The sequence below is a fragment of the Glycine max genome, chromosome 16, assembly GCF_000004515.6.
Source record: "Glycine max cultivar Williams 82 chromosome 16, Glycine_max_v4.0, whole genome shotgun sequence".
Classification (NCBI taxonomy): Eukaryota; Viridiplantae; Streptophyta; class Magnoliopsida; order Fabales; family Fabaceae; genus Glycine; species Glycine max.
Genome location: NC_038252.2, coordinates 6712640 through 6732159, shown reverse-complemented (window position 1 = coordinate 6732159; position 19520 = coordinate 6712640). Strand labels below are relative to the sequence as shown.

The 19520-nt window shown below is 28.5% G+C and overlaps 1 protein-coding gene and 1 long non-coding RNA gene across 3 annotated transcripts; one reads left to right on the top strand and one right to left on the bottom strand.

The window, feature by feature from the left end:
- Positions 1 to 4592: 4592 nt before the first annotated feature.
- Positions 4593 to 5581, top strand: LOC106796349 (uncharacterized). The gene is made up of 2 exons (XR_001385304.3): positions 4593 to 5193; positions 5286 to 5581. It is a non-coding gene; the product is annotated as an uncharacterized lncRNA (long non-coding RNA).
- An 8272-nt stretch (positions 5582 to 13853) lies between these two features.
- On the bottom strand, positions 13854 to 18187 carry LOC100791737 (cytochrome P450 724B1). 2 transcript variants are annotated; one of them, XM_006599010.4, is made up of 9 exons: positions 17912 to 18187; positions 17333 to 17660; positions 16857 to 17009; positions 16503 to 16748; positions 16330 to 16416; positions 16135 to 16213; positions 15582 to 15688; positions 14950 to 15068; positions 13854 to 14149 (listed from the first exon to the last, which is right to left on the bottom strand). In XM_006599010.4, the coding sequence occupies exons 1-9, from the start codon at positions 18118 to 18120 to the stop codon at positions 14059 to 14061; spliced, it is 1419 nt and encodes a 472-aa protein (XP_006599073.1). In that variant the 5' UTR covers positions 18121 to 18187; the 3' UTR covers positions 13854 to 14058. The 2 variants fall into 2 exon arrangements, with proteins under 2 accessions (XP_006599073.1, XP_040866178.1); XM_041010244.1 differs by lacking the exon at positions 16330 to 16416.
- Positions 18188 to 19520: the final 1333 nt, after the last annotated feature.

The window sequence follows — 19520 nt, the reverse complement described above, 5'->3', positions numbered from 1 at the left end:
ATTTTTTCTTTAAAAAAAATAAAAAATAAAATTATAAAATTTAATTTAATAAATAAGTAATTTTAAAACTAATTAAAAAATTATACAATATAATATTTATATTTTATAATATTTTAAATTAAAAAAACAAAAAGAAAAGAGAAAGTTTCAAGTAAAACAATGTATATTGAAAATTAAATCGTAAAGTAGTTTAAATTGAAAAAAAAATTAAAAAGGGAAAGTATATTTACGGAAAAAACGAGTGTGGTAAGTTAAGTGAAAATCTTCAGTCATGGTGCCAGAATTTTTTCAGAACTTTGGATTTAATAGTAAAAACTCTAACGGTGAATATATTGAACGTGTAAGAAGCACTGAATTCGCTGATGTGGGTTAATTCACATCGGTTATCATTTTTTTAAAAAAATAATTCGTATTAAAAGAATATAAAATGTTAAAATTATAATAATTTGAAAATATTTTTGTATAATAAGTAAAGTCAAATAAATAAGTTTTACATAAATAAAAATATTATCCTTAAAATATAAATATTAAAAATATAATAAAAATGATCCTATTTGTTATTTTATTTTAAAATATTAATCATATAATAGTGTTTGTTTGCTCACTTTTTAAGATATTAAAAAAAAAATCTCATCACCAAAAATATCTATAATAATTTCATACACATTCACATGTTAAGACTATCCAAGAGATGAAGGTATTAATAATAATAATTTTATATACACACATTTGATCGAGACATCTATCTATAATCTCATAATCATCATCCATCCCCACAAGATGATTATCAACTTGCAAATTATCAAAATATATCATTCTAAAAAAATTATCAACAAACTCTCTAATATTTCTCAAAATTAAACTACAACACTAATAGAATCAATTAATAATATATATATATATATATATATATCAAGAAAATACATTTTCAAAAAATTTATATAATGGTGGTCTAGGAAAAGTTATTGTACTCACCTCCTGAATAAGAAATTTGTTTTTTTCGTTACTCTTCTTCTTAATCAATTGCATCATGAAAAAAAAAATCACTTTCTTTCTTGGTCCGTCTTTGGATAACCTATTAATATCAAGAGAAATCATTTATTTGTGTGATTGAAACAAAAAAAATTGTCTAACCTTATATAAAAATTATACATAATTTGAAATTTGTTTAATCAATTATTTATTTATTATTTCTATTATCTTTAATTATAATTATCTTTAATCAATTTAATATATTATTATACTAATATTTTTCAAAATAAAAATAACAAATTAATATTTTAAAATAATTTAATCTATTTTTTTAATTAAAAGATATATTTAGATATTCTTATCTAAATAATTACTAGATTGTTTTTGGATGTTACAAATTCAATCCTCGTCGGTTATCAATTTTTAATCTTCTAACTGTTATTTTGATTTTTTTAAGGAAAACGTTATTTTGATTAACAAAAAATTTAATGTAAAATCTAACAATTGGAGTAACATGCATTGACACGTTCATTTAATCATTTTAATTTATTTTATATTATTTTCCTAAATTTCTTGAATATTTTTTTTGCTTTTTTTACAACTCTTTTTTTACGTTTCTTAGGTCATGTTATTGGATAAAATTCTCTATTATATTTCCAATGTTATATTTTTTTATCTTCGTTTAATTATGAGAAAATAATATATGTTAGTGTAAAAAAATATATAATATTATTTAATCACAAATTATAGTTTTTAAAATAATAAACTTAAAAGTTATATATCAATAATAATTATTAACATGATATAATATAATTGATAAATATTTTTGTTTCTTAAATATGTGATAATGAATTCGATTTGTATGAAAAAAATATTTGTGTGGTTGGATGGAGTTAATGATTGTATTAGCATTCCTTTTATATTTATTTGAGAATTAAAGATTATTTATTGATGGCTCAAACTTATAAACTATCTAAATCATATTAAAAAAATCTAAATTTTGAAAAACATCAACAAAAATTCTATCTTACTATCATCATTTCTTCTATCTTTTATTTATTTTTTTAGTCACGTCTTTATTCTTCTTGTCATTATCTGGGAGATTCTATCATGTTTTCAAATCTCAAGTACAAGAGTCCACAGATGCGCGCTATGCAAATCTTATGAAAACAAATCAAACATCAAGTTGCATAAAAAATATGACATAATTTAATTTCAAAGTTGAAGCCTTTATCATGACATAACCTTTTTCTTCTTTAATATCCCAATTATTTGAAAGCAAATTATTCTTTGATGTTGTTGGCTATTATATATTTTCGTAAAAGAAAATTTAGCAAGTAACATAATCTATTTAATTTAGTAGTTTTTTGGAATATAATTAATAAGATTTTCCATAAAAAAAAATTGTTTAATATCGTACTAATTTTTATCATAAATCCATTAGAGATATTGGTGACATATGAAATTGGTAATTATTTTTGGGTCTTTGTAAAATTGTTCAATTTATCTTTTATGTAAATATATTGTTTATTGTATCTTAAATCATTATGAAAAATATATAACTATTATTACTTTATACGAATTTTGATATAAATATATTTATTAGATGAATTTTAAGTTTCATAGTTGGCCCCAATCTTTGAATCCTGGGTTAGGCCAATATATATGACTAGTCATAATAACCATTAAATTCATTTCAATATGAATAAATTTAGTGTCTTCTTATTAGGAACGGCAATAAGTAGAATTTGGTTAAGAAACCATAGTACTCATCTCCATACCCACACTTTAAAAAATCTATGTACCCAGATCAATATAATGGCATTGAGGTAATAACTTTAATACCCGTGTCCTTCTTCGTTAAGTACCTAAATGCACATAAGGAACATGATTTTCTTTTTTATAATTTTTGTGGATTAAGAAGCCCGTTAAAAATAGATACATCGCATTCCTTAATCCACCAAATATATATATATACAAATCATGTTCATTATTGCTAAGACATATATCAAATTCTTGAATTTTAAAAGGAAAAAATTATTTAACAGGTATGTGCATTTAGATACTTAATGGGAAAGTACACAAGTATGAGTATGTGCATTTAGGTAGTTAATGAAAAAAGATACGAGTATTAAAGTTACTATTCATACAAGTATGAGTCTAGGTACATAATTTTTTAAGAAGTGCAAGTATAGAAACAAACACTATAATATCCTACTCAGATTATAGCAATCGTCATCACTAATGAAAAGACTATATATATATATATATATATATATGAATATAATAGTAAATAAAATTTAATGATTACGTAAGGAAAAGCAAGTTTCCTTACCCTATAACTCAATCAAGGTATTAAATGAATTAATTATTAAATAAATTAAATCTTAAATATTTTATTAGAACTTAACATTTATCTACTTCCATTTCATCCATCATACACAAATACAACAAATACAATGTGATTACATAGAATATATAGGATCTTGATTTATCTTATCACTTAACACATTGCACAACAGATTGTTAAAATAGAATATTGAAAAAGAAACTACCGTTTTAGACATATACCACCAGTGACTTCCTCCTTGACCTAGGGCACATGCATGAATGCCTCTAATAATATCATAAGTTCGTGAGGAATTCAGTGTTGTACTGGACCGATCACCTTAGTCATATGCACTTATGTTAGGCTTTAAGATGCCATTTTATTGCTGTAAAAAAAAAGGTTCCATTTTATTATTTCTGCAGTATTTTTGACAGAATTTAATAACTTGTTTGCTATATATATATATATATATATAGTAGTGATAGGGGGGCTACCGTGTTAAATGTAAATTTTTAATGACATTATAATTATAGCAATATTTCCTAGTGTAGTTTATTAATTTTTTTTTGGTACAAAGTTTATTAAAGTTAATTGAATTGATAACGACATTTTTTTTAATTGCTGATAATGACTTTATAATATGGTACAGTTCAAGGAGCATACTATTGTCATTTTAGAATAGAATATGATCCCACTGCATTTTTCCGTCTTTTCATTTATAACCGGTGCACCTCTTTTATGTATTTATAATAAATTTAAAAATGTGTTTAATTACTTGGAATAATAAATCAGTGATCATGCGCACATTAATTTTTATTGAAACTTGGGTTAATGATCTTGTTTTAAATGTAAAATAATAATCATAAAAATTTAATTATAAAATAGAGTTAAATATATATGTTTTTCTTCTTCTAAAAAAATATTCTATGTATTCCTAATTATAAGATTATTTTTAAAAATTTATTTATCTTTTTATAATTTTTTTTTTAATTTTTAGATACATTAATTATTTTTTCTATAAATACTCTTTACTTAATTATTATTTTTTAAAACATTAATAAAAAATAATTAAGCGGATAAAAAAATAAAAAAATAATTTTAGAATAATAATATAAATAATTTATATATTTAATATAATTAATTATTTTTTTAAGAAATATAGATTAATTTAACTAATCAAAGGAAAACTTCCTAATTGGACTACCCATCATTGAAAAGGGAGAAATTTATTAACATAAGAAAATATGGATAGACTCACCAACCTTTCTCACGTTGCATTTAATTCACTCAACAGCTTCTCCAGACACTCTCCCCTATTCCAACCCACCATTGAGCTTTCACCCTGTCAATATCACACTTCACATTTAAGGAAATCAACTACTCACAAAAAAAGCAAACCCTCCCAAGATAGGTGATAATAATAAACACCACCTAGCACATTATCTCTCTCATAATTCTCTCTTTGGTTTTGTTTTGTTGTCCTAATGAGTTGTTTTACTTCTGAAAAATCCACCATGTCTTCCCAGCTCCAAATGGTTCCTCTAAGCAAACTTCGTTACCAAAGGCTAAGGCATGAAAAAGGGTGGGATGATGAAAGGGAAAGGAGGTCAAGAAGCTGGTTCAGGTTTAGAAGGGTTCCCATTAGGAGAAGGTTTAGACTCAAAATTCCAAGCTTGAGAAGACTTTGGAGAAAAAGGGCTAGGTTGGTTTCTTCCATGAGAATTTCATATGCTAAAGTGATGAAAAGATTCAAGGAAGGTCAAGTTCATTTTGGTGACCTTTTTGCTGGGAACTACTTGTTCATGCATGTCAACCCTACCTCACTCAAGTGCCTTGAAAGGGATTTGTCCCTCTCAAAAATTGCATAGAGCCTTTATTGTGTTATTATTTTGGTATGTATCAATTCATTGTTCATGTGTTGTGAAAAGCCTTGTTTTTTTCTCTATAATTGTGTATAAGATTGCCTTGTTTACAACATGAACAGGTTCTCACTATGCTGCTTGGGAACTTCTGTCTCTTATCTGCTAATCAGATCGGGAAAAAATGTTGGATTCGGGAGCAGCGAGATTATTTAAAATTGGGGCAATTAATCTTCTCCTTATGCTAGCGGCTTTATATATGTTGTTTACATCAAATTCTGTCAACTCAAGATGTTTGCATCATGGTAATTGTAATTAATTGGTACATTAATTATATCGTATATATGTATACCATTAATTATTGTAATTTTATGGTGACGTATTATAATTTTGTAATGCATCAAACTCTTGGGTATAATAATTATTTTAATTGATTTTAGGTATTCAAAAAAAAAGTCAGTACATGATAAGATCTGGCATCATTTGTTTAAACTAATGATAATTGCTTAGTCAGAAACATGCAGATGGTGAGATTTCGTAAAGGGAATCCTGAAGGAAATATTTTCTCTTCACTTATTATCTGTATTTTTTTTTATAAAGGATGAACATTTTTTAGTAGAAATTGTAAAATAATAAGGAATTGAGTTCTGTAATATGTATTAATGTAAGTTTTCTCATGTACCAAATAAGCTTAGTTCGTAAATAACTAGGTACACCAATCCAATTCACATGGAAAGAAAAAAAAAACACAAAACAGGCCTTGCCAGCGTCAACATAAGTGCCTAAAGAAGCTGCAGTGAAGGATCTAAAATTCTTGTGATCTTCTTCAAAGATATCCAAGACGCTTCTAGATCTGGTTCAAGCTAACTTTCTGCTATAGGGAAATTTTATATTGTAGTCATCACGATCTTTATTAATGTTGTGGAAAATAACGGACTAATTTGATCACAATTGTGGAAATTTGAGTTTTTTTTTCTTGTGAATGCTTTTTTTGTTTTGGAAAGGTTCTTGTGAATGATTATATATGTTGCAAGTGTTTTATTTAAAAGGAGTTTCTTGAGTTTGGGTCTTTAACAAAGTTTTGATTATAAACTTTGTAGATGAAAAAGATATATAATTGAAAGAAAAGATTTTAATAACAGTTACCACTCGAATTTTTTAATGATGATTAATCATCAGGAAACAAAGAAAAAAGAAAATTCTTTTAAAAATTTGTGCACAATTAAGTCTTTGTTTAACCGTAAAAATAAAAAGTCTGTAGCTTACCGAAGAGTAACTCCAACAAGGTTTTTTTTATCTAAATTTCTTATAGTTAAGCTCTGTTGGAGCAACTGAGTTAGCGTTGCTTATTTTGGTAGAGTTACTTTTTTAAGCAATGTTGCCTAGCCATTTCTTAATTAATGATAAATAATTTCAACTGGACCAATTTGAGCAACTCATTACATTGGAGAAAAAAGTGTTAAATTCCTTTAACTCTTCCAATCCTAAGGTCCCCAAAGGATATGATCTAACGGGAGGAAGATATTAGTGATATGGTTGAGTCATCATGAAAAGGTTCTAGACTTCCTTGTCACCTGTAAGTGATATAATAGAATAGGGCATTGTCTTTAGTACAAAAGGGTCTAGATTTCTCTGTAATCTTTTTCTTTTCTATATATACTCTGTATTTTGACAAAGCGTGACTAATGAATTCTGAGTTTTTCATTCTCTGAAATTCCTTTCTCCATTGAGTTTCTAGTTTCTTAAGAAAAAGTATTAAAAGTTTTTAAGTGTGATGTGGTGTATAAGACCCGGCAAAAACTCACTAAACAACTCAATAAGTAAAGAACTCAAAATGGATTGCTTAACTATGATGTGATATTGCAGGGACTAATTCACATAAGGTAAAGATTGTTTAAATTTCACCCATTGAATATGCTCTAAAGAAGTAAATAGTACTTTTAATTCATCGATTTCTTAATCCAGAGAATTGACATAGCAATGTAAGACTCCTATATATTCAAGCAAGTGAAAATAACTTATTTAATAGAAAAAATACGTACTCAATTCCCTTATGCCAGCAATTCTCATGAATTGCGAACGAAATTAATAACTAACCCAATGGTTAAAAAACACTCTTACTTTATGACCTAAGACAAAAAATAATCATTAGTTTTTTATTAAAAAGTTAAAAGAGTTCAATATTTATAAGCATAACTAGGCAGACCTAGCTTAGATTGAGAGGGTGCATTTATGTCACCACACTTTAAAAAAATATAAATATATATTCAATATTATCATCTTTTTTGTTTTATCTATTTTTATAATTTGAATGGGATGCTCCCAATTTTTTAGTTGGACCCTAATTTTGAGAAAAATACAAGTATATAAATATATATAGTGTTATTATTTTGTGTCCCCTCTACTTTTATAATTTAAACCCTTTTTCTCTAATTTTTAGTCATTGTCAAATTTTGTTTTTATTGACTAGTTATCATTTTAGCTTACTAGATACTTTTACACTTTATTCAATTACACATTTTATATCATCTCATGATTTATTTTTATATTTATGATAATCATCGTTTTAAATTATGGTCTACAATTACAATTACAAACACAATATTAAGGGTAGGTAAACGAGCTCGAGTTCATGGACTGACCCATGAGGTCCGTGATCTATGCGGGTAAGAGATTGATTTTTTTTTAAATAGTCCATGGTTATATAGTATTTTTAGGCATGTCCCGCTTAACCCGCGAACTGTGCAGGTTTGGTCTGCGGGGTCCACGGGTTGCTCGTAAGCCTGCTTAATCCATGATCTGAGAATCTACCAACTACAACAACAACACCTTGTTTTATTTGTGTGGCCCACATTGCCTTTTAGTTTTAGTACGTTGGATTTTTTCTTTTTCACTTTAAGAACCATTGGACTAGTACCACTTTAAGGACTAGTACCTTGCTTTATTCTTCTCCTCTTACAGCATTTCTTCTCATCTTCTTCTCCTCACCGTGGACACGACTCACGCAGTCACGCGACACACCGCGGCCTTGGGCCACCACCGCCACCACACAAGATACATCTCTTCTCTCTCTCTAGAATTTGTTTTTGTCCTATTTTTGTTGGGGGGGGGGGGGGGGGTTTGTCTGAAATTGGGGTTTTTTGTGAAATGCTCAATGGATGCCTAAGAGATTCGGTTGATTTGTTGCTGCTGTAGTCTTAAAATAAAAGAAAAATGTGAAAAGTCTATAACTGCTGATTCGTTGCTTTATTGCTTCCTTCCCTTTGTTGTCCTTCTTTCCTTTCAAGGTTTGTTGATTCCATACTCACCTTTTTTCCTTTTTTCTCTTTCTTCCTTTGATGTTTGTGATGTTATCTTATCCTATTCACTTTCCTAATGTTTGTGATTCGTGGCAAAATATGTTCTTGTTTCACTGGAAATTGTTCAATGTGTTAACGTATAGTATGATCAATTTTCTTCAAAATTGAGAATAATACCGTTCAATTTTATTCCATCATTGAGCATGTACAGTTGTGTGATTAGGTCATTGTTCACAATCTACATGATGTGTATTTAATTATTTATTCACCTGAGTTGTGGAGATTGTTTGTATTTCATGATTGGGTCGTAAAATAAATTGTTAGTAGTTACTCAAGTCTTTAGTAATTTTGTCATCTTGAGAAGGTGTTGGAAGTTTGTTATTATCTTCTCGAATTGTTACATGAGCAAGAGGGAATTGATTGGCATTGGAGTAAATTGATTAATAGATTTTAACTTGTTATTAGATGTTCTTATATGATTCAAATTATCTTTTACTTTTATATATGGACTATGGAGCTCGTACAAAGTATTCTTAAAATGATTTTTATATTTAAAGGGTATACCTGTAATTAAAATTAACTTTTAAGGAAGTCATTTCTCTAATTATTATTATATGATAAAATCATGAGATAAGGGAATGAACCACACAACTCTTGATCTGCAAGTTATAAACATGATGAATTAAGTTTTTGTGTGATTTATTTGAATTTAGAATTGAGTTCATTTAATTTTATTATTTCAGATTTTAAATATGGTTTCTTTTGAAGTTAATGTTGATGAGAATGACAATGAGAGTATTGATGTGGATGTGCATGAAAATGTTATTCATGAAGATGAACCTATGGAGTCTAAAATGTCAAAAAAGAGGGCATGAAATTATTTATCACTTGTGTGGAATTTTTTTGAGAAACCTGTTATACATAATGATGGAAAAGTGAGGGGTAAATGCAAATATTGTTTGAAAGATTATGTGGGCAGTGACAATAAGAATGTGACTTCAACCTTACAATGTCATATGGGGAAATATGATGTATATTTGAAGACGCGTTCTAAGAGTGATGTTAGAAATATTATTCTTGATCATGCTAGGAGATTAAGAAATAAAAGAAAATTGATCAAAGTGTGGTACTTGAGATTATATCTATGATGATTATTGAGCATGATCTTCCATTCTCTTTTGTTGAATATAGGAGGTTTAAAGAGTTATTACAATATTTGCGTCCTAATGTGAAGGTACCCTCTAGGCGCGTTGCTACCATGAATGTGAATAATTTGTATGATTTTGAAAAGAAAAAAAATGAAATGCATGTTGTCTAAAGTCCCTAGTAGAATAAGCTTGGCATCTGATGTGTGGGCATCTTGTACTTTTAAGGGTTATATTTCATTAACTTCACATTATGTTGATGCAAATTGGAAGTTGAATAGTAAAATACTTAATTTTTCTCATTTTCCTCCTCCACACTAACGGCGTGAGATGACTAAAGTTATATATTGTTTTTTGGAAGCATGGGGGATTGTGCATAAATTTTTTTCATTAACTTTAGATAATGCTTCTTCTAATGATAAAATGCAACACTATTTGAAGGAAAGACTTCTTTTGCATAATAATGGTTTAGTAAGTGGTGGTGAATTTTTTTCATATTCGATGTTGTGCTCACATTTTAAACCTTATTGTTCAAGAGGGGTTGAAAGTAGTCGGTTCTGCTGTAAACAAAATTAGAAAAAACATTAAGTATGTTAAGGGATCAGAGGGTAGAATGAAAGTTTTTAAAGCTTGTGTTGCAAAAGTTGGTGGTATTCATACAAAGATAGGTTTGCGCTTAGATGTCATTACTAGGTGGAATTCTACTTTTATGATGCTTGAGAGTGTCCTTGTATATCGATGTGCCTTTTGTAGTCTTGCATTTGATGATAGGAGCTATTCAAGTTGTTCTACTAATGAAGAATGGGAGAGAGGACAAAAAATGTGTGATTTTTTGCATTCTTTCTTTCAAATCACAGAGTTGATATCTGGTTTCTCTTACCTAACATCTAATTTGTTTTTAAGTTTAATAAATATTGGAGTGATTATAGCAATGTGCTTTCCTTTGGGTGCATTCTAGATCCACGCTTTAAAATCAAACTTTTGAAGTATTATTATTCAAAACTCGGTCTTGATCCAATATCTTGTCAAACAAAGTTGAAAGTAGTGGAGCACAAGTTGTATACTTTATATAATGAGTATGTTCAAATGTATTCCAAAGAAACATCAAGCAATGTTGGTTTAAGTCAAGGTTCATCACAAGAGACTCTGACTACTACTAGTACTATTAGTATTGCTCAAGTTGATGTTATGGATGTAAGTCAAGGTTTCACTTAATTTTTTTAACTACTACTCATTTATTCTTATTTAGTTTGACAACTATTTTTTATTTTTGTGGAATTAACGTAAGAGTTTATACAATTTGAAGATGAAGATATGTCGCAAGTGGGTGAATCTCAACTAGATACATATTTGGAAGAGGCAAATCTTCCAAATAAATATCATCACAATCTTGATGTTTTGCAATATTGGAAGGATAGTCAAGCCTGGTTTTCAGATCTTTCATTATTGGCTTGTGATATTTTAAGCATTCAAATTACAGTTGTGGCTTCCGAATCAACATTTAGTATTAGCTCACAAGTGTTTAACAAATATCGAACTAGGCTTCTTGCTAACAACGTGCAAGCCTTGATATGTACTAAAAATTTGTTACTAGGATTTGATGTGCAAGGTAAATAATGTGTAATAATTATGTTATTTTAATCACTTAACTTGAGTTGATTCTAATATTTATTATTGTTTTGAGTTTTAGGAAAAGAAGATGAGATGTGGAGATGGAGAAGACTCAAACTACTTCAAATATGGAATCATTTGTTGTTGGAGATGTTTAAGTTTCATATTTTAGATTTATTGTTAAGACATTATTTATTTTATTGATGTAATTGACTAATTGTTGAGATTTTATTTACATTTGTGTTGAACTTAATTTGATTGTGTTGTATTTTTGTTAAATTTGTAATTCTTTTAAAATTATATCTGCAGACTGGCCCGTTCGACTCGCGGAGTCCGCGGGATGAGGCGGATCAATTTTTTAGGTCCGTATAAGAATGCAGGACACTTGACTCAATCCGCTATCAATGCGGGCTTATACGGAACGGACCGACCCACTTATTCATCCCTACACAACATATGATTTTTCAACTACTACTACGACATCGCAACTGCAATTCGCAATTGTGATATTGCAACCACAAATGTTAAGAATCACAATTACAATCGCAACTGTAACTACAATTGGAACTATAGTTTAAAATCATGAAGTTAATAATAATAATAATAATAAAATAATAATAATGTGTCTTAAACTCCAGATTCTAGATCTATCACTGTTTATAAAGGTCCTGAAAATAAATTCTATAGCAATTTCCAATTCGTATTTTTATTCTATAAGCAAATATATATATATATATATAAAGAAGTATTTATTTCACAATATTCAGCCCCTGTTTTTCATTAAGTGAAACAAAACTATAACGCATATAGTTATATTATCATGATTGTGGTATTTTCTCATTTTTATGACGTAGCTAGATTTATTCAGATTCTCAATGTTTTATTAATCTATTGACAAAAGGATGTTGCTCTACACATGTGTGCTTTAGTCAAGGCTATACATATGATATTCATAGGTATGAAAATCATGTATCTGGATTCATATGTTCTCTGAGAAATAATTAAGTGGCAGATCTTATGACCAAGCATAAATAAGATGCAAATGCATAATCGATCAGTTTCGTATTTTTGATATAATTATGCCTTACAATTAAGCGAACCCTGTTGGTAAGTGTTTGTTTTTTTAGAAGTTCCTAGATTTTGATTATGTATGTCATTTAAAAAAAACATCATTATAAGTAATTATGTAAATTTAAAGACCATTAATAGGTTAAAACGCATTCAACGAAAACAAAAAGGTCAAATTTATGAACCTAATTTTAGGTTATTATACTTTTTTTTTACTGAATTACTATTGTTACTGTTTAAAGGAGATAAAATCACTGTTATCACTTAATCACCCATTTGTAAGTTATTTTTATTTGAATTTAATGTTTATACATTAATACTGTAAAATAATTTTACATTATCATCCAATTATAAACTATTATTTGAATTATTTTAAAAGTCAATAAATTTATCATATAAGATAAATTGTGATTCAATAATTATATAAAAAATTTTAAGCGGACAATACGTAACTTTTTTTTGTACACCTCATTATTAAAAATAGTAATGTTATTTCATGTTATTTTATTCCTTTCGGTTATACAATTTTTACTAAAAATATTTAAAAAGAGTGTCAATTATGTTTTTGTTCCATGAACATTTTAGAATTTTTAGTTTTAGTTTTGAAACAAAAGATTAATTAACCTTAGTCCTTTAAGTTTTTGTCTGTTGATATATTTAGTCATTATCATCAAATTTTTTAGTTATTGCATGGCTTAAGGACTCCCCTTGGTTCCTTGGAGTATTCGTAACAAGTGGGAAAACTGCCGGCAAGTTATCAATGGTATGCGCTTTTTGGCCACTCATATTTTCTCATACATTAATTTATTCAACGAATATTTAAATATTAGGATAATTTTTTTAGTTGGTGGAATTGGACTTTGAAAAAACAATATTTAAGTGTTATTTATTTATTTATTGACAAATATTTTATTCTCCTAAAAGACGGTTGGAAATAGGCACTTCGTGCCTTGTCTATTTATATATATATTTTTTAGTTTTTTTAATTAAAATAAAAGATGATTAATATACGTAAATAATTGTCATCACTGAAAAGGTATCAAAATCAGTCACAGGACAAGACAGTCACAAAAGATGAGTACTTTCTTTAGAATAGATAATGACATTTTTTAGATAAATTTTTATATTTTTCTTTTTATAATGGAATTTTATTGTTTTTTTAGATAAATGTTGTATTTTCCTTTTTATAATCTTCATTGTAGAGATAATATTTTTTCCTCTCAAACATAATGATTTTTTTAGGACCTAACATATGTTTTATTATTATAAATACATTAAAATTAAATTTTGATTCCTATTTTCACACCATTTCTTAATTTGACCTTTACGTAAATAATAAATAATAATTCCGGTCTTTACATAAAAAAAAAAAAAAAGTTTAGCGCTCTATATCATCTGTCTTAGTTATAATTTTGTTAACAAATTGGGTGACTTGTTAACTTTTAATTTGAAGACTAGTGAATTCAAATGTCATCATTGTCATCAATAAAATAAAAAATGGCAAAATTGTCTATAATCTTCTCTCAATATTATAACCATAGGGACAAATTCTTTAACAATATGAGAATTTCAAGTTAAGATCATAATGTAGAATTCTCTGTCTAGAGACCAAATTGAAATGATAATATATAAATATGTTTAAATAAATTTCCAAATTAAAAAGTTTTTCCATATTTAATTATAAATAACAATTTTTTTTCTCTGTTACATATTGTTATCAATTTTCAGCACATAAAACCCAAACTGTAATCAAAAGTGTTCCCCAAAAGTAGAGGCTAGGCAGTGGGTTCAAGATTCAATAGCAGCCCTCTAGTGAATTCCACATACGGAAAAGCAAGTGGGGGATCATCTGTCCTAATTTTCCACCTGTTGAAAGTAATTCGCATTAATAAAAAAGAAAGTTAGATTTATATTTGGATTTCACTTTCTTCTTAAATGAAAGTGTAACGATATTAAGGGTTAAATAATTGAAATGAAAGAATTTTTAATATTGATAATTGATAGTATATATATATAGCTCAAAAATGGTTATCGTATGCATATTGAACGTAGGTATAATATATCTTTTCTTTTGTGTGGTATATGGTATATAAGCAGTGCCATATTTACAGGTTACTTTTGTATAAGTTTCGATAGGAAAATGCTAAAATATACAAAGATCAACAGCAGGAAGAGAGACGAAATAAATTTCATAGGCCATAAAATTTATACGTGATTTTTCATATATGATTCGTGCAGGATTAGTTAGGAAATAATGCGAGTCTTCCATAAGTAATTAAATATATATTTTGAACAGAAACCAATTCTATTTAGAAAAGATGATGGAAAAAATGGAATAGTATTTGATTGATATTATTTCTAGCTTACACCATTTCAAAAGTGTCAATTCCCTACCTAAGAAAAGAAAAGAAACATTCTAGTAGGTGTACATAAAAGTGTAATATAAAAATGACATGAAAAAACATTAAATGATTTCACAGTATAGCTAGCTAGCTATAGCTTTTTACTAGACTTATTATCAAGTATTAAGCCAATCATAGATTCGTAAGTGGAACACACGAATTAGGTTAATTTATAAATGGATAAACCAATATCTTGCTAACCATAATCTGTGCATGTTATAATCTGAATGGGTAGATTTGGCTATAGTGTAATAAGTAAAGTACCTATAATTAAGGACAAGATGATGAAGGAAGAATGCTGTCTCAACTTTTGCTAGATCAGCCCCTGGACAGAATCGTGGACCCCCACCAAATGGTGCCACTTTCTTGCTTGTCGAATTGTCCTGTCAATAGAGACAAAAACACTTAGCTGTGCAGTATTGTAGGGTAACAAATGAAAGTTGCTACCCGTGTGTGTTCATTCACATTAATTTATGCAATGAAAAAAATTAGGAAATGATGGTATCTTCGGTTAAGCTTTTCATAACATTTTTTTATTAACAATAATAACAGTAATTATTCCATTCGAGGTTTTTCATTGGTCTTTAAGAATATATTTTGCCAGGATCGACAGATTCTTTTTCATAAATTTAATGTGTATTGTTAAATTATACCCATGCCCATTAGGTTTCTGGAAGAATTTTTAAGAGAGGAAAATAAAAAAAAACACTCTCATAAGTTAAAATTATTTTTTGCTGCTGACTCATTTATAAAAACTGTCCAATTTTTTAGCTATTCGTGATAGTTTTTACAAATTAATTTGTTTCTACAATAGGGTTTGTCCGATGCATTTGAAAAGTACAGAAGATTCTTTCATTTATTTATTTATTTGTCGATCATGTACCGAAAGAACATACATTCCACCGAAAGGGGTTGAACTCCAAAGGATTTTCAAAAAGGGTGGGATCCAAATGTCCAGAAGACAAGACAGGAAGAACCTTCCATCCTGCGGGTATCACATAATCTGCAACAGTTTTAACAATGCGTGAGAATGACTTCTTTAACAATAGATACTATTCAAATGATTTACCTTATCTCCTAAAGTAAACAAATATGGTAAAGTGAGAAAGGGTGATATATAGATACTATTAGGGGTAAGAGTACGTGGTACATTTTCTCAGTCATCTTGCATCGTTACTATTGGATATATATATCGTATACCTTATTGTAGATTTTAAAATGATATACGTTAATCATTTTAGTTTTTAATTTTACAAAACTTTCACTTTACTGTCTGTGTAAAATGTTGTGAAATATCATTCACTTCAGTCTTTACTACAAGTGAAAAAATGTAAAAAGAAAAATTTTAAGGGAATGACATTTTGCACTTTATTAAGTTAAGGAGACATTTTACTTTTATAATATAAGGACTACAGTAGCTAGATCTAACAATCATCCAATAGTAAATACCTTTGAATTTGACATCTTGAATAGCTTTCCTGTGCAAAAATTTGACTACATTGCCACATCTCATAGCTTCGTATATCACCTAACGTCGAGAATTTTGTAAATTCACTAGTGAGAAAATACAAAAACCTTGAGAAGGCAAAAGTTATAATTTGATACAGGTTACTTAATATATTGGTTAATTAATTAGTTTCTTACATTTTGAGTGAAGTTCATTTGCTTATAATCTTCCCAGTTAAGTAGTTCTCCCTCCTTTTTTCTTTTTCTTATCTCTTGGTGTTCTTCCTACAAGGGTCATAGTTAATATTAATCAACGAAGTAATGATTTGTGAACACGTGTTCTTGCTTCAAAAAGGTTTAAAGCAAAGTACCTTTAAACTTTCTAAAGCATTAGAGGCTCCACCAAGGAAATAGACAATCAAAGACAGAAGTTTTGCAGTTGTCTCATAACCTCCAAACAATAGGTCCAACACAATGCTCACCATCTCTTCATCACTTAGGTTTTTCTTTGACAAAATCACATTCAAGAGGTCCCCTCCTTGCATAGGCCTCACATTATTACATTTACGCCTCTCTATTATGATATCTTTGATAATGGCTGAGAGTCTTATTCTAGCCTGATAGAAGCCAAAAACAAAACATTCTGATATCAGATTCAGCATAAGGACACTTATTTTGGCACTTTGATGACATAGCTAATAATTTATGATCATATATGTATGTACCTGCAAAGCTTTGAAATATGCCGTCCCGGGTATACGTATTGGCAATGAAATAAAGCCTTTGATGTAGTTCTCAAAGTTCCCTAAAATCTTGAAGGCTAGTGGATCATCTGGATTAATGTTCAATAGGTGCTTCATCATAACATTAATCGTAAACTGTTTCACTCGAAAGAAAAATAATACATATCATGTGTTTGAAAATGACAAGCAATCTCTTTTTTACAAAAAACTAGTTTACGATTGTATGCAAAATACGATAGTTGTATTTCATAGTTCAACTTATGTTGGAGAAATAACCAACTTGTGTGAAAAGTACTCTCTCAAAAGATGGAAAATAAATGGTTATTTTTCCAATATAAGTTGAACTATATATGTAGTTCTTCTATTTCATTGTGTGCATAATACTATAAGAGTAGAAGAAGGAATTAATTTGTCTAAAACACAAGTAGAAACAAATTAGCAAATTGATGACACCATACCCTTTTAGCTTCTTCGTAGAAAGCAACTTGTTTAGAGATTGGAATCCATGAGTTAATCCTTGAGAGTGCAAGCATTTCCACACAGTGAAGGAAATTGGATTCGTGCTTTGTTGCACTGACAAAACTAATAATGGTGCTTCTTAGCTTTCTGTGAAGGTCTCCTTTGACAAGAAGAAGAGAAAACTTCCCCAGTATGTTATGCATAACCTTGGGGTAATCAACAGGGAATAATGTCCCTTCATTCTGAAGAATATACATGTTGAACTCAAAGTCACATGAAACTATGGTGGGAGAACCAAACAAATGCGACTTGAAAACTTTGCCATACCTGAAAAACAAGGACTTCTTAGTCATATTTAAACCTATAACATTTAAACCCCACAACCAACTTTCATAGAGTACAAAACACAACACACATAACGTCTGACAAATTTAATATGCAGCTTAATTTTGAGGATATATAGTTAGGTGACAATGATTGGCAAAGATCACAACAGAAAACTTTTAAGGGTACTATTGATAAAAATATAAAGAGAGAAAATGGGAAAAAAATGTTTATGAACTTGACAATTAAGTTACCTAGAACAGCGTTCTTGTAAGAAGCTTCCCAAGGAGTTTGATCTATGAGGCTTGAGGAAGCCAAGAGTTTCCCCAGAAAAGGGCCACCCCATGCTTCCAGGTGGCAATTTGTGTGGGGAATCTTGTTTGTTTTTGTTACGATATTTGAGAAGATAAACAAAGGCAAGGGCTGAGAAGAGAGTACATATGACTGCCAAAAGCTCAACCATAGTGGCTATATGATATATCTCACACTAAAAGAGAAGGCTACAAATTCTGCTTTGGTTTGTTGAAATTTAACAGAACCTTAGTGGTTCTATCCTGTGGATTGTTGTACCAGCAATATATATATATATATATATATATATATATATATATATATATATATATATATATATATATATATATATATATATAGTTGCGGAAACAAATTTTAAAATCAGAAGAATTGATTTTAATCATTAGATTATAATTTTAAAAAATATCTTTGAAATTAAAATTTCAATTTTCAACACAGAATACTTATTTTTTAGATTCATATTACATAAAGAATCTTGAGATTGATTATTTAGGGAATTAATATAAAAGTTAACTTTTAACATCGGTTAATATGAGTTATTTTGATAATAAACATATATTGAAAATATCTTTAAAAATATTAATTTAGCAGTTATCTTTGACTTAAATATTAAGATCTGATATTTTTTTTACTTATGACCTCTAGATATGGAAAGGAGAGATTAAAGAAGAAAAAGATCCAAAAAAATATCCAAAATATCAAGAAATCTTTGACTTAAATATTAAGATTTGATATTTTTCTTATCTATGACGTACAGATATGGAAAAGAGAGATTAAAGAAGAGAAAAATCAAAAAAAATATCCAAGATACCAAGAAAATCTCAAGAAGATATGATTACAATCAAAACAAATCCAAAAGATATCAAAAATATCAAAAAAGAAAGATTTTCTAGCATCAGGCCCAAGTAGTCCACTCCAACAATTATAAAAAGAGAGAGTCAAGCCAAGGTGGACAAACACACAACAACCCCATCTCATAAGGGGTTTCATTTACTCCCTCTCATTCTTTCATCCCCTCCTTATTGTGTAAAGCACTCAATGGCCGTGGCTAATCCTCTAGTTAGGACCTGACAGGCCTAAAAGCCAAGGGATGTATGATGTACTCACTATTTATCAATACAAATGTATTTTCTATTCTATTATCTTTTCTGATTTTATCTTGCATTATTCATCTTCATAGTCTGTTAGGGGTTAGACGCTCGGGAGAGGGTAACTTATAAATAAGATTTTAAAGAAGGTATGCATGCATTTGGTTTTAGGTGTTAGACACTCGGAAGAGGATAACTTCTAATATAACAAAAAGAAAGGATTTCATAAGGAAGTCATTACTAGGAATAGAATGATTATTTTATGGTCATGCATTCTTGCAGACATCTAGAATTCATACTTCATGCATTTTATTTGTTGAGTCTTTGCAAAGGATTTTAGAAGATAGATAAATAAAATAGGTTTGTCAGAGAAATCAGGGGCAAGTAATTGAACACATGTGAGTAGAACAGAGTCACCTAAATTAATAAAAGAAAAATCATAAACTCATACATCCTAGGCAAC